The following is a 24,798-nucleotide window of genomic DNA, read 5'->3' on the forward strand; positions in this document are numbered from 1 at the left end:
TAATTTTAACAAACTTCAAAAAAAGTTTTACTTTGTTTGAGATTATTAGTTGTATTAACATTTTTAGTGGAAAAACTAATTTGGGGCTGAAACCCATCCCAGTGAGTGATGGGAAACTAGCACTGATTAAGTTTAATATGCATGCATTTGACGTATGGGTGGAAGTATTCAGAGTATTTAGAGAGTACAAAGTCCTCAGAGAAAGACCCGAGCCAGCAGGGGGGTTTACACCCAGGGTCCAGTTGTTCAGAAGGTGTAATCTAAAAAAATGATCCAGTTTTGGTAGTCCATTTTTGGCCTTCTACTGATCACGTAATCCAGATCGTAATCAGGAGATGGCAGGAAGACAGTTTTAATATGAAGCAGGGCTTTTTGTTGCAGTTTGATTAGGACAATCTTACTCATCTTCATCTGTGTTGGGCCCCTACAGATCATTAAAGACCAAAACGTGACTCTAAAGAAATCCTTGCCCTCGTACAGCACTGGAGAATCTTTGATAGAAGCTCCTCAGAAAACAAGCAAGAGATCCTTTACATTTTAAGAAGTCAGTTTAATGACACAAAACAAAACACACCAGTTAACGTCAGTGACCCCACTGAACGAGACATGTAGCATGAAAAATCTTCTGACCTCATCCAAACAGCGGCCTTTTCAAACATTTAATCAGACTGCGACATGCTGCATGAGTTTTAGCAGCAGCCGTCGGTCATCTGCATCAACCTTTACAAACATTCAAAAGCAGCTGCTGGATGAATTTTGTTTCACTGTAATACTGTTCCAGAAGCAAAAACAATGTTGTGAAAGATGCACTGCAAGAAGGCCACTCAAACAAGTTCAATAATCATTTGCTTATATTAAAAAACGTAGGTCAGCATGACTTTCATCATAACGAGTCTCATCATCACAACTGCAGTGCTTCAGGCTGTTAGAGCGGTTGAGCGTAGTGGTTATGGTTTCAATTTAAAAACATAAAATAAAAAGTCAATGGAGCAAAAATGCATATTTAAAAACAATGGCTTTGAGACATTTTGAATTTGTAGGCTTAAGTCTAACCTTAACCAGGTGTTTGAGACATCCATCCTCCATCAAACCAGAATTATTTGCCATAAACAGATTTTTATTTTAACCATCTGTCTGTCAGAAACTTGCATTTACCTCATACAGAGAGAAGCAGCAGATTTAGACCTGCTGTAAAAAAGCAGATTATATCTAGGAGTATCTTAAGAATAGGGTGACCAGGTCATTTAAATTTCATCTCCCTTCTTCCACATTTTGAGACAGTCTCCACATAGTTTGTTAAAGTTTACTAAAGTAAGCACGTGTTTCAGAGGAAACGTGTCTAAAAACCTTTCTGCTTATCAGACAGAACAGCAGTTTTAACACAAGAAAAAAGGAAACGCGAGACAAGATCACAGAAATAAACATCAGCTTCAATTTATGCTTCTCAAAATCAGGGGATATGCATTCAAATGACATGTCACATGATCGAAGTCAAACATGTGACCTAAAACTAAACATTTTTATCTTAACGTAGTTTACTGGGATCTGGTCACCCTACACGACACTTAAGTACTGACGATAAACACAATGTTTAAAAATTAAACATCATGTTAATAATGCTAAATGATAATATTGTAAATAATGGTGTAACTGTTTGTAGTTCAGCGTCTCACTGCACTATTTTGATTTTAATCAACTTCTTTCTTATAATTTTTGCAAATTTACAAAATAACTTCAAATGTCATTATTGCTACTTTTTCATATAAATTCTGTTAGATTTCATCTCCTTATTTGTACATATTTGGGATTTTTGATGGCATGATTTGAACCTTCCAGATGTTCCAGTCTCTTATCACACCTCTGTTGGTAAGAGACTTGTTTCTTTTGGAGAAAAATCTACAAATTCAAGATGTCCCTGTGCCTCCAGGGCAGAGTAAATATTCTCGTAAAAGCTATTCATCGCTGCAGTGGTGTCACTATAGTTAATAATTAGCAAAGACATCTGTTTGAATAGCAAAATAATTATCATACATCCTCATATGTGGGCGAACATTTTACTTTACAGCTTTATGTACAAAAAAACTCCTCAGCTGCTACACTGTGGAATAAGAATAGCCCTCCATTAAAACATTGAAAGTTGTAAAATATTACTTTTTTTATATATATAAAATTTGCATGGTTGCCCAACAACCAGATGTCACAGGTTTATCCAACCAGTACATTTTTTTGTCTTTACAGTTGTCTGCGTAATAAAAAAAAAGGCAAAATTCAAAGCATTTATAAAACAGCTGTTACATGATGGCAGGAAAACAAATCCACAAGCTTGCAAGTCCATTCAATGTTCCGATGATGTACAACGCAAACATAAAACAACTGTATGTGCCGACGTATGTGATCTCTTTCAGAAAAATTAGAACGAGACATATCAGTTTGTTTTCTGAAAATACAAACTGCCGAGTTGTTAAACCATTATTGCTTCTACATTTTAGAAAATGTACAGAAATCTTTGAAATATCACAGATCATAGTGATGCAATCATAAAATTCAACATTTAGCAGGCTTTCTTGATTTCCATGTTTAATCATCGTGTCCTATGAAGGAGCTCTTGTTGCAGCTTGACTTTTAATATAAATTTTTAGCTTTATATCGATTTCTGCACAAAGCTTTTCATTTTGTAAATATGGGCTGTAAATAATCTGCCAGGTTGACTAAAGGTTACACTGACTCACTGCACCATCTTGTGATACAAAGTGGTATTACATAAAGGGCAGCCAGTTGAGATCTCTTTAGTCAGAGTGCTTTTTGTGTTCGATAGCTTTAACTCATTTTGAAAGGTCTCAAGCAAAACAAGCAAACAAACAAAAAGTCTCACAAGAATTTAAACCTCCTAAAATTAAATATAATGTGAAGAATCAGCATGTGTGTATTATCCTGAGCAACCATGACCACTATTATACATACAAAGTTCATTGTTTGTTAGTCATTAGAATGAACACATTTTAAAGCACATCAGTGCCATTTTTGAAAGCTCCACCCCCTCCCCCGCCACCTATCCATTTTCTGCCTCTTTTTTGGAACCAGTTCACAGGGCCAGCAGCCTCAGCAGAGTAATCTAAAACTCCCTGTCACCAGCACTTCTGGGGAGATACAAGTGTTGACAAGCCAGCTGAGAAACAATCTCTCCAGCGTGTCCTGGTTTGCACTGAGACCTCCTTCCAGTAGGACATGCCAAAGACGCCTCATCTAGGAGGTGCTCTGGAGGCATCTTACACCGATGAACCACCACAACTGCCTCCTTTCCATGTAGAGAAGAGCTGCTCTACTCTGACCAAGCTTCACACCCTGTAGCAAACTTCAGAGGAAGCTCACAGCTTGTATCTGCAGCCATCACTCAGTACTCACAACAGTGAGGGTAGAAATGTAGATAAGGAGCTTCAGTTTAACACCCAGTACCACAGCTGACTCCACACAAATCTGTTTGCCCAGCTCTGCTTCCACTCCACCCTCACTCCTGAACAAGAACACACAAAAACCCTCCAATTCAGGTAGCAACTTATTCCCAACCCACATGAGGCACTCCACTCCTACTGAGTCTCAGACTTTGTGTCATTCAAACTGCTCTACAATCAAAAATGTTTTTGTCAGGTGAATAAGACAGAACAGCTTCTATTTATCTTTATACAAGTTGATGATCATTTTCAGGAAAAAACTAAATATAGAAAATAAACCTTTTTAAAATCAAAACAACTGACAGTTTATTTCAGTTCATAGCAAGGACTTGAAAGTGCATTAAAATAATTGCCTAAAAGAGTTGTTTTGGCTTTTAAAAAGTTTTTCTATGAACGATCTCGAGCGGAAATGGATACGCAGTTTGATCCTGCGATGAGAAACAAACGTTTAAGAATTGTGCTGAATTGAAACAGCTTTAAAAATGCCAAATCAAACATGTGGCGCCAACTGCTGTGGTGATCCCCCACTTTTATGACCCAGAGCCTTCCTTTCTTTCCAGAAAGAAAGAAAGTTTTTCACAATAAAAGTCCATTCTACCATTTAAATTTTTTTAAAGAGTTAAATATAAGAAATTAGAATATACTTCAAGTAAAAGTGTTAAAATGGCCAAATAACTTCTAAGAACAATTTTGTGAACCCTTTAAAATTGAAGTCAATAAGATACAGGAATTACCTGATTGTGATAGTGACACAGAAACTAATCAGGAGAAAAGAAGAAAGTTCACAAACAAAGTTAATCTCTCATTATTACCGATTATCATAAAACAATAATTATCTCTAGAAATCAAACTTTGGGGCCTAGCTATGCTTTGGTGTCCTCTCATTCATTCAAATGAAAAACTTATTTTTTTCCTTTTCAATTAAAAAAACAAAACAAAAAACCAAACAGATATCTTATAAATTTGCATTTCTGCAAGTATTTTTCAAATGATCTATTTTTCTTTCTTGGTGGATACGGGCTTTTCCTCCCCTGTCGGAGGAGATTCTACATGATTTTACACAAGAGTGACACAAAACTTCAGATGTTAAAAAAACAAAACAAAGCAAACAACAACAAAACAAACAAATATAAAGACCATTCTGAATTTCATTTTGATAGGTCATGTAACGATCATGTGACATGGATAAAAAAGATGACTGGCTCCTGCAGAGAGTTATTGCAGGGGTCGCTGGTGGTTAGTGCTGTGTGTGTGTGTTTTAGTAACATCACATTATAAAGCACTGCTTGGCTCAGCTTGTTTGCATAAAGGTGTGAGAAGGGCACACTGGTCCTGTTATGGATGAAGTGCACTTCTTTGGGAAACTTTTTACATTTCCAGATTTTGTTCAGTTAGACTGCAGCGACCCACCATCAAAGTTTTAAAAAAAACAAACAAAAAAATGTTAAGGAGGTAAAAACGTCCAGGGTCAAAGGTCAGTAAAAGTCATCTTCTTGTTGCTTGCGCACGCAGCCTCAGACTTTTCAGAAAATGCTATTAGGATCGAGCCCTCCAGGCTTTCTTCATGTAGTAATGTAGCAGTGATATAAAAAAAAAAAAAGTAGCACTTTCTAAACACTTCCTGGTCGATCCTGGTTTGTCTGATCATCTTAAAAAAAAAAAAAAAAAAAAACCCACATGATCACTGACATGCTGTTTAGTCTGACTCATTGAGAGCTGGCACCCAAGTATGTGCTTTCCAACTTAGACCCGAGCAGATTTAAACTGGCACCCAGTCTGAGTGAAAGGGTCCACATCACCCTCACCTTGGAAACCGACTGGGAGGAGAGCCACCAAGCCCCCCCCCACCCAAAACTTTAAAACAAGCTTTAACTGGGGGTTAGTGTTGCAGCCTGCAGGGTTAGAGGTCAGAGCGTGGTGGGCTTGTGAAGGATGCCCTGCAGGTCCTCTGGTAAGGTCAGGATGACACCCTCGATATGGGCTCTCAGCTTCTCCAAGGTCCCGGGACGCACTGGTAACTTCTCCCTCTCCGCCTGAGTCTGCAGCAAAGAGCACAGTGAGACAAAAACACTTCATCCAACAGGCTGAAGATGCAGCAGATGCAAGATACCAGGTGCAGCAGCAGGGATTACTAACAAGCACAGCCATGTATGCTGTGTCAGTAAAAGAAGTAGGAGGAATTCAAGGCAGGGAGAATTTTTTTTTTTTTTTTTAAATTTGATGGACCTTGAGTTGAAGGTCATCTGCCCGAGAAAGAAGATGACCTTTAACCTGTCATCCTCCTGGGCGTGTTCAGGCAGCTTCCAGTGCCTGCATCCTGTTCTGACCATTTGTACTGTGTGCTTTGCAATTTCAGACACAGCTCAAACTTTACAGAGAATAAAGATCAATTTCTGCTTCAAGCGAACCTGAATGTCATGTTTAAAATCAGTTTTAAACTGCACAGCTCCCAGACCTGAAAGAAGCTGGGTTCCCACAGCTTAAGCCCAGTTAGATTTAAGACTTTGGCACTCCTCCTAAATTTATTTTAGGCTTTTTAAAAAGGCTTGTAATCGTGAATGATGTCAGTTCTTCATTTGTTATGATACATCCATCCACCCATCCATGCAACACACAAAAAAAGTTCTATGCTACGCACTCACTTCACTGCCTTATAAAACACTAGCACACACTTTAATCCAACAGATAAACCGGTCATGCTGCCTATGGTTCAGATTCAGTGCAGTTTTACAGTAGCTGAAGTTTCTCCCAGATATTCACATGCTTGTTTAGCTTACTTAGCACCATGTTAGCATCACTTAACTCCTCCCAATAAATGACACCCCAGCCAGAAGACCTGTAGCCAGTGCAGTAATTATGGTGGATGTGCAGCATGTTGACACTACGCTGAATATTTAATGTAAAACAAAAAACCTAGTTTGGGGTGTATGTCAAGTGTGTGCTGACTGAGAATGAACAGATAATGCAGGCACATTTTGGTTTTGATTTTTATTGGTCCATTCCCAGAACTTTTTGACCTCACCATCTATTAACTATGCAAGAAAAGAGAAAAGCTACAGGACTATTAGCTGTTGTGCTAGTAGCAGAGCCGTAGTTTAGCAGTAAAAGTACAGGAGGTTTTAGTAGAGGCAGTAATGTTAAAGTTATAGACCATGAATCATCTTTACAGACCAGTTTGTCTTTCAGCTTCAGGACCAGATCGACTGTCTCCACCTCTGTGTGCTTCTGGATTCTCTTCTGGAGATCCTGCAGAATAACAAATGACATGGAGATTGATCAAGGTGTCTGGGACTCAATTCAAGGCTACTCATTACATTTTATGACTCAATTCAACACTGATATTGTTGAATTGAGTCAATGTTGACTGATGGTCATTAAGATATACAGAGCTTCATCCAATGGCATCACTTAACTACTTTCTAACATCCCATCCACGTAAAAACAGAAAATAATAATAATACTAATAATTATGCTGAACTTTATGTTCAGAGAGCCAAAACCTCAGACCACTCTAAACACAGTTAGTTTAATCTTGAATCTGTATGATGCTTTGGATATTGCCTTTTCATGGTCCCTCAAGTCCCACCCACCTGCTGTTCAAACCTTGATGAGCCAATCAGAAGTTAACTTAAAAGCATAAAACACTAAAATAATGTTTCAGACAGACTCAGCCCGATCTTTATACACCCCAAGCCTTTCTCCTCCTCACCTCCTCACACAGCGCTTCGAGGTGCAGGGCTTCCAGTTTCTGTGTCATCTCTTTCCTCCTGTTGCGGAACCAGCCGTCAAAGTTGGGAGACTTGAGGAAATGCCTTTAAATTTAAGAAGAAGAAAAAAGGAGTTCATATGACACTCAGGATAGTCTGCATTCCGACAACATGTCAGTGATTCACTACTGACATCCTTTCAGTCTGTGTTACAATCAAACCATTCATACTTAACCCAGTAAAAACCTCTATGGCTTATGAGCTTAAAAATACAGATTACCATGTGATAAATTAACTCCTGCAGATATATTTTTTTTAATAAAGGCTTATGCCTGCACCTGTAGAGTCCTATCCAGTCTCCTTTCAGTCTGGACGTAAGCTGAGGTCCAGCTTTCTCCAGTGTCTTCATGAAGTCCTGCTGTATGAACGGTCGTAGCTGAGGAGGACTCTTCCAGGGACTGATGGACTTTTGGAGAGGCATCAGACTGGCCACGTACCGCTCCTGCACCACACGAACAAATCATTTTAGTTGAAGCCTAAAATGCTTATTGTCATTTATAAAATTAAAATCACATATTTACAGCTTCATAGCCTGATGTATCAGAGTTAAATCCACTTCTGTGAAATCTTTCAAACTCAGAGCTTCAACTCTAAAAAACACAGCATTCATTATAGAGTTCTTGGATCTGATTGGAGGATACCACATACATAAAGTAATTGGTTGTTACCAGTGGAATGATGAAGCTTTGTGTCAGTTCTAAGAAGTAGCGCCGAAGAATTGCATTCTGGGCTGCAGAGGGTCTCTTCTGTTGAACACCCTGCAAAACAAGAAAATACATAAAAATATTTCATATTTTCAACAATGAATAAGGGGATGCTTAAAAATGGGAAATATCTCACCTTCTGAAGCTGTTTGATGATTTCTTCATCTTTGTTGAGATATGGTTTATATGCAGTGTACACACCTACAGAACACACACACACATTTATCAGACTGTTTTTTAGTTATTGCGGGACCTCTTGCACAATTTGTCGGTGTGTGTGTGTGAGTGTGTGAGAGAGAGAGAGAGAGAGAGAGAGAGAGAGAGAGAGAGAGAGAGAGAGAGAGAGAGAGAGATTTCATGTAATATTAAAAAAAGTAAAAAATCTTCATAATACAGAAAAATAAATAGAATAAAAGGGGGATGTGAAATATCTACCGGGTTTAGAGTCCAGAGTTTTGAGGTTTTTCAGTTTCTTGACTTTCATCTGCTTGGCCATCTCTCCTGTGAGTGCCAGGTGGTGAAAAGAGTGATCAGACAGGTTGATATTTCTCCTCCATTTCCAATACATCATTACCTACTTCATTAACACACTTTTTGCACAGAGACATCTTTTTGAACAGGTTTGAGACCCTGTATGTCTCAGTTTGCTGAAGCTGTAACGTTTACCTGCTTGTTTCATGTCTCCGATGCGGATGATGTGCGGCCAGTGCTGCAGAGTTTTTGCAAAAAAAGGATTGGTCACTCCTAGAATGACTGACGGCCTGCGAAAACACAGATTAAATACTTTTAACACCAATAAGCAAAAAACAATTTTCAACACTCAAATTTCTAACAAAGTAGCTTCTGTTCATTGGCTCCCTTTTAAATTAGAATTTAAAACATCCTGAATGACCACGCCTTATCATCACTTTTTTCAAACTGCTGTATGGAGTGGCAGCCTGTTCCAGCAGCTCCTGTTGCTATATTTAAAATTATTTTAGGGACTTTATTGCATGATTAAATTGATTTATTTTCCTTGCTCATTTTGATTTATTTGAAGGTGAAATAGATACTTTTTGTTCTACAAATCTACTCGTGGCAACAGAATCTTCACCAGCTGATCGCTCCACTGTCCACAAATTTATCCCAGCTACTAATACCAATGACACAACAGCATGGCGTCATTTTATTTTTACTTACGGAGCCTGCGTCCTGGTGGTGTACTCCTTAAACTCACTGTCATGAATGGTGAAGTACGGCCGGAAATCACTGCAGTAACGCAGAGGAGCAATGCAGCTGCAGAGGGGAAAAAAACCATTAAAACATTTTCTAACATTTTTCAACTAGAGTGTTTACTGAACCTTCTGACAAATTAAAAACAACAAAAAGAAGAAGAAAGTAAATGTCAGTCTTAATATTTGAATTTGAATTTTTATAAGTTTTGGTACATCTGGCATTTTTGTGACTGTTTAACATAAAACACGTGAAGGTGACAGGATTAAGTTGGGCTTTTTTTAAATGAATAAAATCACACTTATTTTGTAGAGATCTCAAGTATTCACATTTTAAATATAATACGCTTGGCCTATTCCAGGCCAAAAATCATTTTTGCATTTTAAACAAATCAGCATTTCACTGACGCATATGACAGTGTGCGTTGGATGAAAAACACCTGTCTGATCACTGTACAAACAGAAACATATGTAGACAGACTCATTTGCTGGACTATAAATTACACTTTATAACACATTTATAACAGGAAGATATGTCTAGGTGTCATACATCAAATTTTCCTGAACATGAAGACACAAAATTATATAAAAATTAGCTTTGGGTTTGTTGTTAAGTACTGGTCAATATATTATCCTGGCACAATAACCGCTGCTAACTTACCTGACCAAAGCTAGCACAGTATCAGATGACTCGGCTGGTGATGGCGCCATGACAACAAGTGCCTCCCCCAGCAACACCAACTCCCAAAGCATCTGGAGATGGAAGAAGACTGGATAGAAACACCTGGGAGGGGGGGAGAACGACAATGAATGGAGTAAGTCTCTTTCCCACTGTTTGCAAGCCAATTTCAAACCAAATCAATTTTGGCAACGTCAAAGACACATGCCTGTGTTACATTCTCAGGTCGAAACTTGTTGAACTGCTAGATTTCAAATTTATTAATTTACCTCAGAACCTGAAAGTCTTAAAAGGTTTAAGCAGATTTGGTCAGGAGCACAACCACCAAGCTGGGTGATTAATATTCTTTTTTACCTGAATACAGAATATGCTGATTTACACAGCAGAGCACCTAAAACAGTAACTCTGACCTTTTAATAATGGGCATGACTATTCATTTTGTCTGCACCTCCCCCACAGAGACACAGGGTAGAAGCAAGTTTTCAGAGACGCCAACTAAACACTGAAATCAACCCCCCTTGCGAAAGGCCTGTCTTCACTTTCTCTGTGTTTTTCTTTTTTTTTTTTTGATAAGCAGTTCTCAGCTGAAGCATCAAGTGATATTGTTCTTGATTCAGTGACAGTACCATGATTAAGCAGCAGGTGGGGACAAAACATGTCCGAAGCATGAAGAACACTGTGACAGAGGATTTAAATTTCTGTGTTAAATCTACCCTGTAGGTACACGTTACACCTTAACCTGACGTGTATGTCCCTGGAAATTCACACCGATGCAGTCTGCAGCCGACTGGCTCGTTCAGTGCCACACACCAGGTTTCAAACAGATCAGTGAGAGCATAACAATTATTACCTCGGTGTAAGTTATGATGATCAGCAGTATAATGACACACATTTGTAACAAATGGATGGAGATTGCCTTTCTCGACTTATAAAATAGGGGCCCAAACATCAGATAACATACACCAAATACAATCCCAACATACATTATCATACCAAAGCGAGTCACTAAAAATATCCAAAAATTACCTAAACAATCCTAACATATAAATAACACTAATCCAATCTAGACATTGTCACACAACAATAATGGTAAAATACATAAAATATGCTGGCAGCACGGTGCAGAAAGAAGGTCCCGAGTTCGACTCCACCATCTGGGAGGACGGTGGCTGCCTGAAGTTCCTCCCACAGTGCAAAGAGATGCAATTATTGAGGTTAGGTTAATTGATGATTCTATAGGTGTGAATGACAGCTGGGATATACTCTAGCACCCTGATAAGCAGAAGAGAATGGATGGATGCCGGCGACCAAGACTTGCACGAAAAGACAGACTGGGACATGACAACAAGCTAATTAACACCAATCACAAGCTTCAATGTGGCAATGAGACTATTATGTAACATAGGTTGCATCTTAGGCTCTATAAAGATTTAGTCTACATCAGCCTTGACCTGCAGGACTCACCTGAAGAGGTCCACTTCATGAATTGTTGGGAGCACAATGGACACCATGCTATCACTCTAAAACACAAAAACACACTTTGAGGTTTAATATTCACATAATGCTCAGTGTGTCATCACAGACATCATACAAACAGACAATGAGTGTTTGTGCACACGCGAGTGTAAGATCACCTGGGCGGATTGGACCAGCTGTGACGTTCCTGGTTTATCATAAGAGGTTGGGATGCGAACCTGCAGCACATAGCACAGATTTTCATCAGAGAAACAATGATAGACAACCACATTTGTAATTAGTAACGGCCTTTTCTAATTCTGTTTAGGTCCTTCTTACTAGTATTATCCACAGGCATATGGGAGAGTTTGTCCTGAAAAGAGGATCATGCAACTCTTACATGGCTGAAGTCATGAAAGAGTGCATCTTTAGCAGCAGTTGGGAACATCATCTCAAAGATAAGAGCAAACCTCACTCCACATTATGTTTAGTGCAATCGTAAATTTATGAACTGAATCATCTGTAAACTTTGGAAACTTGTCTTTTTGGACTGGAAAAAATCTTTTTGATTTGAAGTTTATTTGAACTTTTAGACAGAAACTATTTTTAGTTTCTTGTTTGCAGTTATTTTTTTGTTTAAATACTACTAGCACTAGGGATGCACCAATACCGATACCGGTATCGGGTATCGGCCTCGATACCACATTTTCTAAAGTACTCGTACTTGTTAAAAGTCCCCCGATACCGAGGACCGATACCACGGTCTGAGACCTGTCTATGTTTGAGCGGCATGTAAGGGGTTAATCACAGGTGCCGAGTGCCCGCCCCCAGGCCCCGGCTGCAGCTCAGAACGGGGAGAAGGCGAGACATATCAGCCGTGTGGAACTATTTCAAAGTGAACAAGACGCGAAAACAAAGGCGGACTGCAAAGTGTGCTCAGCAAAATTGTCCAGAGGAGGCTCAAAAGGTAGCGCATTTAACACAAACAATTTAATCAAGCACCTAAAATCCCAACACGCCAACGAATACAAAGAGTTTACCCACGCTTATTTACCCATGCTTATTAGCACAGAGGAGCATAGCTGATGCTATAGCAGTGGGACGGAAAATAGTTGGGCATTTTAAACATTCCGCCTTAGCCTACTCCCGCCTCGAGGAAATTCAGGGACAGCTCAACCAGCCAATAAAGAGACTGCAGCAGGACGTACAGATGCGCTGGAACAGCACGTATTACATGCTCCAGTCTCTCATTGAGCAAAAGCGAGGGCTGGGCGTGTATGTGTCCGAGCATGAACTCCCTGACTATCTCACTGCTCACCAATGGGCTCTTATGGAGATGACTGTTGCCATCCTCGCCCCCTTTGAGGAACTAACTAAAAAAGTGAGCAGCTACGACGCACTAGCCTCTGATGTCATCCCAGCTGTGACTGTGCTAGTGAGACTTCTAAACAGAGAAACAAACGAACAAATTTAAAATTAAATTTTGTTTTTTTATAATTATTTATTCTGTAATATGTTGCATACAACATGCTTTTCATTTTAAATAAATGTTCTTAATTCCAAACTAGTCCCTTGTTTTAAGATTAAGTACTCGGTATCGGCGAGTACTGAAATGCAAGTACTCGTACTCGTTCCCAAAAAAGTGGTATCGGTGCATCCCTAACTAGCACTTTAATTTGTATTACTTCAATAATATTATTTATTTCATTTTTACTCTGTCATATTGAGAAATGTTAGAAATACATTTGATTATTTTCAAATTCATATGCTTCCTGGGTTTTTATTTTAATTTGCTGTGGGACAAGACAACAGGGTGATGGAGTATAGAACAGAAGGTCTGCCCACAGGAAGCGGAGATAAGAGTTACTGAAATAGTCGTTGTCTAATCGAGTAATTGAAGAAAAATAATCTTTAGTTACAACCCTACCCTAGACTTACAACATTCCTCCTTACAATAATCAAACTCGTTTCATACTTTTACGAGCATGTCTGGAGTCATTGTAGCCACTGCTGTTGTTATGCTCCCTACAAGCAACCACGTAAAATTCAAAGACCCACTCTAATAACACGTTTTGATCATTAACAGTGAACGACTGCTGAATTAAAGCACTTTGAAATCAGATTTTTATTTTATTTTTTTAAATACAAATGTATTAAAACACTCATTAAAGTGATAAACTTAACTAAACCAAGCCTTCAGTCCCAGAACTGTACCAATTTGTACTCTTTAAAACAAAATAAAAGACATGAAGGACACAGAAGTAGTGAACCAACTCCATAACATTAAAAACATTGAAGTTACCTCACTAAGCCCCTAAATGCTGCTTTAAAGTACAGGTTACTGCTGACTGCGAAGGATTCATGTTCTACCTGAACAAGACTGCCTGATTAAACAAATATTTGTCTATCGTGGGAAATTGAATCGAGCCATCTTTAAAGTTATTAATTAGACCTGTTCTTTACCTGTCACGACATGTCAAAACTAAACATCTGCTGGTTTCAACTTAGTGCGTGAGTGTACCTTGAGGACTACACCCATGATAGGCAGCGTCAGGATTCGTCCAGGATGAGGCGTTGGCCAGCGATCGATGTCATTACAAGCTATCAAACACAACAACAATTTTGAATTAAAAAGGATCTTCTCTGAAAACAGAAAAAGGGATTTATTTAAGTATACAGAAATAATTGGCTGCCTCTCTGATATTCTTCTACTTCTGTGGCAAGACAAGTTCACAATCATGGAGACTGGTCAGCAGCTACAGTCACTGCTTTCTGACTTGGCAAACCACTTGTGATTTACAATTCCTTAGTCAATGTGCAATCAAACTTTCAAAATAAGGGGATCATCCCTTACCAAATTAAAGATGGCATCATTGCCTTATACTGGTCGGTATTAATCTATAATCAACTAGAATCTACAATCCCTATAAATAGTTTCCAATTAGACATGGGTAAAACAGTGGGTTGGCCGACCCTCCAAGGCTCCCACACCTTCCTGATTACTTTAGGAGCAGTCTGGGAAGGTCATCAAAAAAGTGGCTGCACCTGAGAGGTGGGAGTGCCCAACAGGACAACCCCTCTTTTAGTCCACACTGTCTCCATTTATAGTTCATATACTCTGGTCCAAATCAGCTGATGAGTTCGTGAACTTAGTTTTGAACTTTTTTCACATTGTTTGGTTTGGTGTGGTTTTTTCACATAAGGAACTCTAAGCAAGCCAAAATGCATCACTACAAACCATGTGAGTCTATGGGCTCAAATTGTGGTCATAAATATTTTGTACTTGTAAATCAAGATTTGTATGTGTAAAAAGAATTTGTGTGTATGTAAAAAAGATTTGTGTGTGTGTCGAACAGATTTGTGTGTGGACTTAGCCAAAAAATACATGTGAAACTCTGCACTCAAGTTTCAAGTTACAAGTACGAATTTTGACCCTGTTTTTCTTCCTTTCATCTGATTGGCCAATGTCATGTCAATCACAAATTTAACTATCCAATCAGAGAACAGATGGGTTTGGCTGTCGGAGGGGTGCTTTTTTGAACTGCAGGTCCTTGAAGGGTAATACAGTTTGAAGCTGGAGGATCTCTATGTAAATATCCGATAGCAGTTAGGTCCCCTAACTTTCAGTAGCTCTTGAAAGGATAAAGTTGTGGTATATCAGTGGTTAGAAATACCATTATTACTTTAGGATTAGTTTAACACAAAGTCAGGGCTGACCCGCGACCATGGCTGTGAGTCACAGTGTGCAGCATAAAGGTACTTTCACATCGGACGCAGCATGTGCTGCTAATGCTAACCGCTAACTAAAAGCCAAGGATCCAGAATTTGTTGCGCTGGCTGCTGAGCTCTGTGGGTTTTTGCAGCAGCTCTACCTGTACTAGATGCACCTGCTCCTTGTCGTTTCTATTTCTGACTTTATGTACTCTACAAGAGTTTCTGTTTTTTTTGCTGGTTCTTCAAATATTCAATAAAAACATGTATGCTCATTCATAACGAAGAAAGCTTTGTAACTATTTCCACAATACTGCCCCCCCCCCCAGGTCCGTAGCGCTGTTGAAAAGGCCCTGGAGGTCCCTGTATTACGCACGTAATACAGACACAAAAATCACCAAACTGACACCACCACAGACTGTTTTCCTTCATGTTGATGAAGGAAAACACTGGGCTGGCATGTAAAAGGGCATTTATTCCCTTCAAGGACCTGAAGCTCCATAAAGCACCCATCCAATAGCCAAACCCACCTGTTCTCTGATTGGATAGTTAAATTTGTGATTGACATGACATTGGCCAATCAGATGAAAGGAAGGAAAACGGGGTCAAAATTCGTACTTGTAACTTGAAACTTGAGTGCAGAGTTTCACATGTATCTTTTGGCTAAGTCCACACACAAATCTTTTTTACACACACACAAATTTTTTACACATACAAAACTGATTTACAAGTACAAAATATTTATGACCACAATTTGAGCCCATATGAATCAACTCACTGGCCAGGAGCAATGAGTGGAGCAACAAAAGTAAATACAGGAAGAAGGCGCTGTATTCTGGACCACTGGAGAACATGGAGAATTTACATTCATTTCATATCTAGCTGCTAGCCCCTACAGACCTTTGCACATCTGCAGGACCTTCCCACATTGAGAATACAAAGCATATGTGGTTATGGGACATTTTTTTATCTTTATTTATTTACGTTATTTGTAACATACACCTTGTATTTCGTTCGGATCATGGTCTAATAACATCACTCCATAAACAAACAACTCTCGGGTTTATTCCTTCAAAGGGTCACGGTGCAGCTGTTTTGGTCTATACTTAAGTCCAATTACTGTGAACTAAATGGACTAAACACCAAAGGTGTGAAAACACACTTATCCACAATACTTTCTTGGTTTTCTTGGTTATTTTGTTTTTGCAAAAGTCTCAGTACAGGGGACCTGCTGCCAAGCTGATACGTTGTGCCATAAAAATAAAAATGCTGAAACTAGATGTAACTAGGATGTGAAAGCACTGTAAAAGTGTGAACTAAGGACTGTGTAGTTAACTCTTCTGGACCACATGGAGCTGAGACAGGATTACACAAATGATTACATACAGACAGGTAATCAAACTGACCAGCCTCCAGGCAGGGCTCCTGTTTCTCAAAGTATTCAGGAGCCATAATCTTCAGCAGCGAGTGGAAGAAGGTCACATAGGGCAGCTGACTGATCAAGACAAGAGACTGGAAAGAGACAGGCACAGCAAGAAAGAAAAAAAAAAAAAGGGAATTGTATTTTCAGACATTTCATCAGTATGTAATTTTTTTTAGTGGTTTGATTTTGATTTTGTCTGAAAGATGTCAGAATATAGTGAGCCGACAATCCCTCATTTTGTCTAGTAATAGATTAAACCCCAAAGAGCATCAGCTAGCAAAAGCAGAAAACTACAAGAAATCTCAAAAGTGTCACAAAACAAAGACCTGGAACAAATAAATGTCTTATGGTTTTTAAACTGCAAATAAAAACTGAGAATCAAACCCAAAGCTTGAACTAGTGTATCCTCGACATGGGCCTTTGTTTCTTATTTTAACCCTCTATATACCTGCGGTCATGATAAAGTATAATGTTACATTTGCACCACATTAAATCCATCTATCACATCATCATTCTATTAAGGAAGGTGCCAAATAAACATAAGGTGAATTAATTTGGCATTTTTTCAGTGATCAGATGGGAGGAGTGAGATGCAAAAGCCTTTTGAAATAGCGTGTGGTAAAAATAAATAATTTTAGATAATTATATATATCAAATTTAACATGCATGCGGTTTTTCTATCAAAGAGAGCGCTAATACAGTTAATCGCAATGTAACCTTGCCTGAAGTGGGAGTACTACTATTGTAAGCCTAAAATCATAACCAAGAGGTGTTGCTGAAACCATTTAATCTCTGAAATGTGGAAAAAAAAATAGCTTAAAACCATTATAAGTCCTATTGTGGTAACAGGAAGCATAATCTCTCTCAAATTTTTTAACACAGTGCATTGTGTGCTGGATCCTTGTTCATGCTTAAGTTTTCTATCACTGGCTGTATTTAGTCCTCCTGCAGTATGACACTGACCTTCTGGAAGTATCCTCTCTTCAAAGATTTGTCTCGCACCTGACGGAAGTACACATAACCGTAGTAATGGCCCTGCTCCCTCTGTAACACACACAGCAAATTATCAGTTCACAGATTCTTATTTTACTCTCAGCACACAAAACTCTACACTGTGCAGTTTATGTGCCTACAGAGCTGTGTGTGTGTGTTAATGAGCGGTGCCTAACCTTCAGACAAGGTGGCGCGTCTCTGTCAGTGGTTTCCAAGAAGCAGCCAAGTGATGTCTTCCTGTTGGAACCTTGCCGGAACCGGAAGCAGAACTGTGTGTCACCAAGGCAACCTGGAAAAAGAGGGCAGAGCAATGACCGATTGTCACACACAGTAAACAAGACACATTTTAAGACCTGAATAAAAACATATGGGGGGAAATCAGCAAACACAGGAAACCAATCATGTTTTTGTGGTGATGCATGGGGTTTAATTTAATTAAGCTTAAATAAACTTTTGTTTATAAAATATCCAGACAGCCACCCGGATTTAATCCAAGATGGCTGCAGTGTTTATAGGAGGATTTCATTAAAAGCCCAGCTTATCACAGCTTCCAAACACTATGCAGATAAACATGGTGAATACATATAAATATAGATGCATATTCCAGTATTTTCTAAGCTCAGACTAGCATATAGAACCAAAATATACATAAGCTGGGAAAAAAATAAAAATCACTTCATAAAGACACATTAGCAAAGGACCGCTACAAAACTTTAGGAACATTCAAAAACTTGTACTAAATTATTCTTAAACCCAAGTCACTTGTGTATGAAAATAATATACAACTTAATTTGTTCTGAAGAAGAAAAACTGCACTGTCCTCAGCTAACTTTAAACTAAGATTATAAGTGTGATCATAAATCCACCACAACCTATTTCTGTACACATCTGCATTGTGCACACTTTTAAAAATAAAGAATTAAAAAATGTACGCTGCAGAAAAATGTGACGTCGATGAGCACTGGTCAGCTCTTCTAGCCTGCATCCTCTGGTCTTTTAGACAAACAGGAAGAGGAAAACGGAAGAAAAAAGGAAACAGGAAGTCCTGCATAAGCCATGAACCAGAAGTTAACCTCAGCAGGAGGTCAACACATCCTTAGACAGAGAAAATGAGCTTTAGGACATTCAATGAAAGACAAACACTTCAGCTCAGGCTGGTAGACTTAAAAGCATTCCACTTCATAAGTCACGCATACATAAGCACACACTACCAGGAGCGCCAAAAAAGCATAGCCAAGACTCCATGACATCATTCAGTCGGGTTGCATTCAAGACCACACAGCATGAAAACAGGGCACTGCTGCCTGACCACAGCTTAACCACAGCTCTGAATTAATTTTGAGTTTCTAGTCACTCAAACATGTCACCTACAAACCTGAGAAGAGCAAACACAGTTCGAATACTTCTGTGTACTTAAAGAAAGACTTTAAAGCTCTTTGCTTTATTTTCCACAAATCACATCAGTCCTCTTTTAACAACAAGTTGACCAATGCCATGTAGAGTTCACAGGACAGGCAGCATCAGAATTAAATAAGTTTTTACAAATGACTTGACTTTTTACCCCCTCCCCCAGTAGAGATGAAGAAGAGGCACGTCTGAGCATCTCCACTTAAATTGCTGCTTGCTCAGCTTGAAGGAAACGGATGGAGGTAGTCGCACAAATGTAGAGCAACCTTACATCTGATTCGATTACTGGCCTATTTATTTATGCACAACAACTTGTTTTATAAAGCTCTATTGGGTATGAGACACATAAAGAGTCAGCACTTTCCAAATAAAGAGCACAAAAAAAAATAAATTCATCTGTCACCATTTATTCTAAATTCCCAAAGTGGATTAACGACAAATGATGCCAAATCTGTTCAGGATGTAAGGCTAAATTATGGACGACACACACAGAGAGAAAGAGAGCTGCAGTTCCTCAGTTTAATGTCTCTCTCCCCCTTTCCCTCTGACAAACACCTACAGTGAGATATATATATAGCAGCCCTGTAAGCAGTCTGTCCTAATCCTGTCTTCAAACTGAGGGCAGCAGGTTCCTTTAGCTTCACCCCCCTCTGACTCAGTAAACTAAAACACACACCTGCGGGCAAACACACAAAGCCACAGTGGTGTTTGTACATGGGTGTGTGGTGAGAGTGCTAACCACTATACCCTAATCTATCTTACGTTTAATATTTTAGTAATTTTAAAAAATCTAAGAGTATCAGTGAAAAAAATACTGACGTTACCAAAAAAAAGAAAGAAAAAAAAAGAATAAGTAAAAATTTTTATGACTTAATGCTTTTTAGCTGATATCCATCCACCTACAGTTACTTCTCCAAATATTTATCGACCTATGCAGTGGATTTCAAACAATCAAGATGTGACTGAAGTGTAGACTCTCAGTTTTAATCCAAAGTATTTAGAAGGAGTATTGCATTAACTACAGGAATGACTGTTTAGGAATTACAACCATTTTTATACACATCCCACACAGAGTTGGAAAGAGCTGCACCTAGCATTACAGCCAACACCTTGTATAAACTAGGTCTTTTCCAATAATGTAACGTGTGTCTCTCATGACTTCAGAAGAGCAGAAAGAGTGCCTATTTTGTATATTATCTTGTTTGCAAATCAAAAAACGTGCAATGCGCGATGAGGATGTGCGTGTATTTGTCCTTTTTAGATGACCTAGTTCAGGCCACATATTTTCTCCGCCATGCTTTGGTTCACTAACATATGTGCCAATAACGGTACTTAATTATGTCATCAAGCCTGTCAAACTGTAGAATGGTTCTGAAAAAGCAACGAGGCGAAACTGGATCTTGATTTGCATTAGAACCAGCTCCAGCCCCAGTTTGGTGGATATGAGATAAGAGAAAAAGGCTGAAACACAAACTCACCTGAGTTGGAGTCAGGGAATGAAAGGTAGCAGATGCTTGTTTTCTGAAAGAACAGCAAATATTTAGTTTATGTCCTTACCTCTTTTATTACATCAGCTCAGGTTTACATACCCATTCTAGGCTTTTCCTGCCTCAGAATGGGCCTTTGTGAATCAATCCATCAACATGTGATGCTTTTTAACATGTCGATAAATGTTCCAAAAACAAACCTTTCTTTAAAAAAATAAAATAAAGAATAAAAAAAAATTCCCGCCCATTCAGTGTAACTCACCTCTTTCTCCGACAGTTTGGAATGATGAGGATAAATGACCTGGAAGAGAAAAACAACAACAACACTTTAACCAAAGAAGTTGGTTAACTGAAAACTTTGGTCAGCCTCTTTTATGTGCTGTGCTGTGCTGTGCTTATGTTGTTAAACTGTAAAAAGAACTGGAAAACTGTAATACAATGCAAAGATGTTATAAACTGATTTTAATGTGACTGAGAGACAAAGATAAAAACTAAAACAGAAAAGTTAAATTATGTTTTACGATGAAGATTTATTTCACCATAAAAATAAATAAATAAATAAATACAACCCAATAAAAACCCACAAACACACACAGAAGTGAGCAAATTCAATCAAATTATTTTTTAAACTACTGAATAATGTTAATTGTTTATACAATACATACATTTTTTGTAGTTCTAAGTGTTCCTTTAAAGCACTTAAAAAAATAGCTGTACTTTTACAATTTTAGATTTCCTTTAGTATAAAAACAATCTACAGTGTTTATATTTTTCAAACTAGAAATGTATCAATGACAACATTTTGGTTTAATACTTGTGTTGAGATTTGTTTTCAAAATGTTTTATTAAACATTTTAACACAAAACTTTTATAGTCTTTTCAGTTTTTCATGGCAAAGTTTGTTAATATTTGCCCAGTTAAAAAAATGTATCTTGCATTTATCTAAAAGTTTAATATTGAACTTTATCTATAGTCAAGTTAGAGGTGGGAATCACCAGACACCCCTCGATACAATATTATCAAAATATTTCTCTCAAAATATGATACTGTTGCTATTTTTAACATTTTGTGATATGCTGCATTTTCACAACATATATTGCGAATTATAACCTTTTTTTAAAAACAGCAAATTATCTCCTTAAGTTAAACTTTGTCAATATTTATATTTTATTGAATAAGATAACGTTATCTTCAACTACACCAAAATGGTCATTAGAACCACTCACAAATGTTGCTGTAAGTCAGAGTAAGCCTGCTATCAGTCTGTGATTGAATGAGGTCAAGTTGGCAATTACATGCAATCTGTTTCTGATAATGCGCAATTAACTGTTATACACCATCAAAAATCACATCTATTAATGTCTACCTAGACAGAAATTAATATTCAACTATTATATTTGCACTTAACCAGCTAGCACCTAGTTGAGTTGAGTCCCTTCCAGTTGTGCTCGTTGACAACGACTCATTCAGAGCAACAGCAGCATCTTGGCAATCATTCTGCATTTATAAATTAGACAGCAATTATTTACAAACCTTTGACAGTCTCTCTGACAGCAGTTTTTAGTCAGTCCAAGTCAGACTGCAACTGTCTGCCGAAAGGTTGCCTCCTGAACTGCTTAGTTTTGTCAAGCTAAGTGTGTCCAGTGGTTTTGGTTGAACCAGTTTAATGTTAAGTTTGTTCAGCTAATGTTACCTCAGCATGGTGAAGCATGAGATGAGCCATCTTGTTCGTAGTACTCCCAGAGTATTTTAAATATTTAATTTAAAAATCAGTATCTGGTATTCCTATATCATTACAGTATCATGATACTATGCTGTATTGATTTCCCCCCACTCCTAATTCAAATAAAGTCAAATTTTGATATACACAATTAAAAAACAAACAAACAAATATATACTGATCCATGTGCTGCACTGCTGATAGTACTGCTGATGAATTTACCGTACTAAGTACTATATCCAATTAGTAAATCAAAATGATGAAATGCTTTGTAGTCTTAGTGTGGCGCAGTCCCCTGGAGAAAGTGAAACAGAAAGACCTGAAGAAGTCTGAATCTGCATAGTTGTTTTTCATTTAAACATTGTTATCAGGTAACTGATTAATGTGTGTTTCTATAACTCCTGTGAGGTCAACAGGTGTTGGGGATTTTTTTGGCCTTGGTGACTTCAGTAGGATTCAAACATTTGGGTACCGTTTTAAGTTGAATTATTTTTTTGTTTTGTTTTGTTGTTGTTTTTTAAATATACAACTTTCTGCAAAATACGTCCATTTGAAGTTATAGCCTGAGTGATGCAGTGGCTGCTGGGACAGACTAACTTCAGCTAAGGACACCAAACACGCTTCCCCGTAAGCTCGGCATTGTCATAAAGTGATCCTACAGTAAAATGTTCTGCTAGTTTTGTGAAGCGTGTGTGTACTCGTGTAATCATTGTTAAATCAAAGAGTGGCAAAATGAAAGCAGCTAATGAAAGTGATTTGTTCACTCCCCTCCAAGAATTAGCCCAAGCCTAAAAAACTGCTAACTTAGACATTTGTAGCCTCACTGAGTTTAACATGACCCCGCTGTCCCCGGCGGATACTTTTGTCTCACCTCCACCGCCTGTCCGAGCTCCAGGTCGAAGCCGACCACACAAATGCAGTGCAGCCAGGCGGAGAAACGGTCCCAGGGGAGCAGAAGAGCCTCCTCCGTCTCCTCGTCGCCTCCAGGCCCGGGGGGTAGCGTTATCTCCTCCGCCGGGGAGATGCTGCTAGCGTCCTGGTCGTCCAGATCCTCCGACTCTTCGACCGGCTCCCCCAGCTCCTCCGGGCCTTGCAGAGCCATAGCTACGGCCCGACACCGGACACCGAGATGCTCTGAAGAATGTTAACGGTTTCCTAAATATGTTTAATGGTATTTCAGGCCAGCTTGTCCGCAGGTAACAACAGGAGACAAGGGGGGTGCAGAAAGTAGCCACTTAGCTTCCAATTAGCATTTCAGGAGCAACGTATTACGTTCTTTGTGCAACGTCATCACGCACAAATGTCCCTGAGCTGACTTCTACATGCCGTATTAAATAATCCATATAAAATCAATAAACAAATAATTACGTAGTTGTTTTTAATATTTGGTCTAATTTTTCCAAATGGTTTGCACACAGACATAAAAAGAAATTTTAAAAAAGACATAAAACATGATAGAAGAGATTTTTCTTTTCAAATCAAAGCTTTTAAAATCAAAATTATGAGATCCAAAGTCAAACATTAGACCTGCTAAGTCACAGCATAACCTAGTTAATGCAAAACATTCAAAGCTAGTAAACCTAATTATAAACCTAAACTATAAGAGATGTTTATGAGATTTTAAAAAAAATATTTATTTATGTAGCAGTTTTCAAAAATAGAAGTCACAAAGTGCTTTATACAGATAATAATCTAAGTAAGAGGTGTCAAACATGGCCCAGTGGCCAAACCCAGACACAGGCTGACAACAGGTGTAGTTCAACACACTGTAAAGTGCAAGCGATGAAGTCAGTGGTTATCACAGTGTTTCAGTAGCAGAAATTCAATGCTCATCGTTTTGATACCAGATTGGTTTCATCTTTCTTAAGATCTTGGTAGTGGCTCAGCTGGGTGTTTTCAGATTGTACTTGAACTGGCTCAGAAACACTTCTGATCTAAGATAAGAGATACAGCTGCAAAATTTAAAATACTACGAATACACGAAAGACCTATGACAGGATATGTAATTGATTAAAATGAACCATATATTAAAATGCAAGAATATAAAAAAAAAAAGCTAAACTTCTTTGTTTGTTTGGTGTATTTTTTTTTCTAAATAAGCTGTAAGATGTACATTGGCAGGAACCTTGGGTAAAATCCAAAAAGTTATTTTGTTTGATTGTTGTTTTTGTGCAAATTAACTTTGTATGTTTTGCACATACTGGGCTGAAATAAGCAATTTTAGCAAGAGGCAGATGACTGAAGAAAATGAGTGAGAGAGGAGGACAGATAGAAAGAAAGATAATAAGGAAGTGCATAGGACTGGTAAGGAGGAAATGAAGGGAGCTATGAAGAAAATTAAGAGTGAAAAGGCAGTTGGTCCAGTGACTTACCTGTAAAGGAATGGTGATGTCAAGGAGAGAGAACATGGGACTTTTTAACCAGACAGAGGATGCCTGAGGAATGAAGGAAAAAGTTTATTTCTTTTCCATTCGACATTAGAATTGATGAGATTAAAGGAACACCTCAGGCTGAGATGGTTTGAGCATGAGCTGAGGGCAGATGTTGGATATACTATGCAAAGGATTTTGAAGAAGGAGCTTCCAGGCAGGAGAAAAATAGGAACAGCACAGAGAAGGTTCATGGGAGTAAGCACATGCAGGGGTTGGTGTGACAGAGAAGGACACTGCAAACAGGAGGAGATGGAGGCAGTCAAGTGGTAAATTGGGGTTATATATTTATACTCCTTACACTGAGACAAAACATACAAAGCAGGTCCTCTATACCATGGCTCTGAAGAAGTGTTTTTTGTC

General features: G+C 38.4%; 2 protein-coding genes across 2 annotated transcripts in view; both read right to left on the reverse strand.

The window, feature by feature from the left end:
- Nucleotides 1–24,798, reverse strand: part of LOC102795519 (uncharacterized) — a 68,763-nt gene that overhangs the window by 36,297 nt on the left and 7,668 nt on the right. The window lies entirely within an intron of this gene.
- Nucleotides 530–23,307, reverse strand: dennd6a (DENN/MADD domain containing 6A). The gene is made up of 19 exons (XM_006783056.3): nt 22,878–23,307; nt 20,549–20,587; nt 20,278–20,320; nt 17,569–17,681; nt 17,363–17,443; nt 16,383–16,488; nt 13,787–13,866; nt 11,445–11,504; nt 11,275–11,330; nt 9,793–9,915; nt 9,100–9,195; nt 8,587–8,681; nt 8,356–8,421; nt 8,057–8,121; nt 7,885–7,974; nt 7,495–7,658; nt 7,159–7,261; nt 6,621–6,695; nt 530–5,488 (listed from the first exon to the last, which is right to left on the reverse strand). The coding sequence occupies exons 1-19, from the start codon at nt 23,106–23,108 to the stop codon at nt 5,357–5,359; spliced, it is 1,818 nt and encodes a 605-aa protein (XP_006783119.1). The 5' UTR covers nt 23,109–23,307; the 3' UTR covers nt 530–5,356.

Source organism: Neolamprologus brichardi, chromosome 5 (genome assembly GCF_056152115.1).
Source record: "Neolamprologus brichardi isolate AB-2024 chromosome 5, ASM5615211v1, whole genome shotgun sequence".
NCBI lineage: Eukaryota > Metazoa > Chordata > Actinopteri > Cichliformes > Cichlidae > Neolamprologus > Neolamprologus brichardi.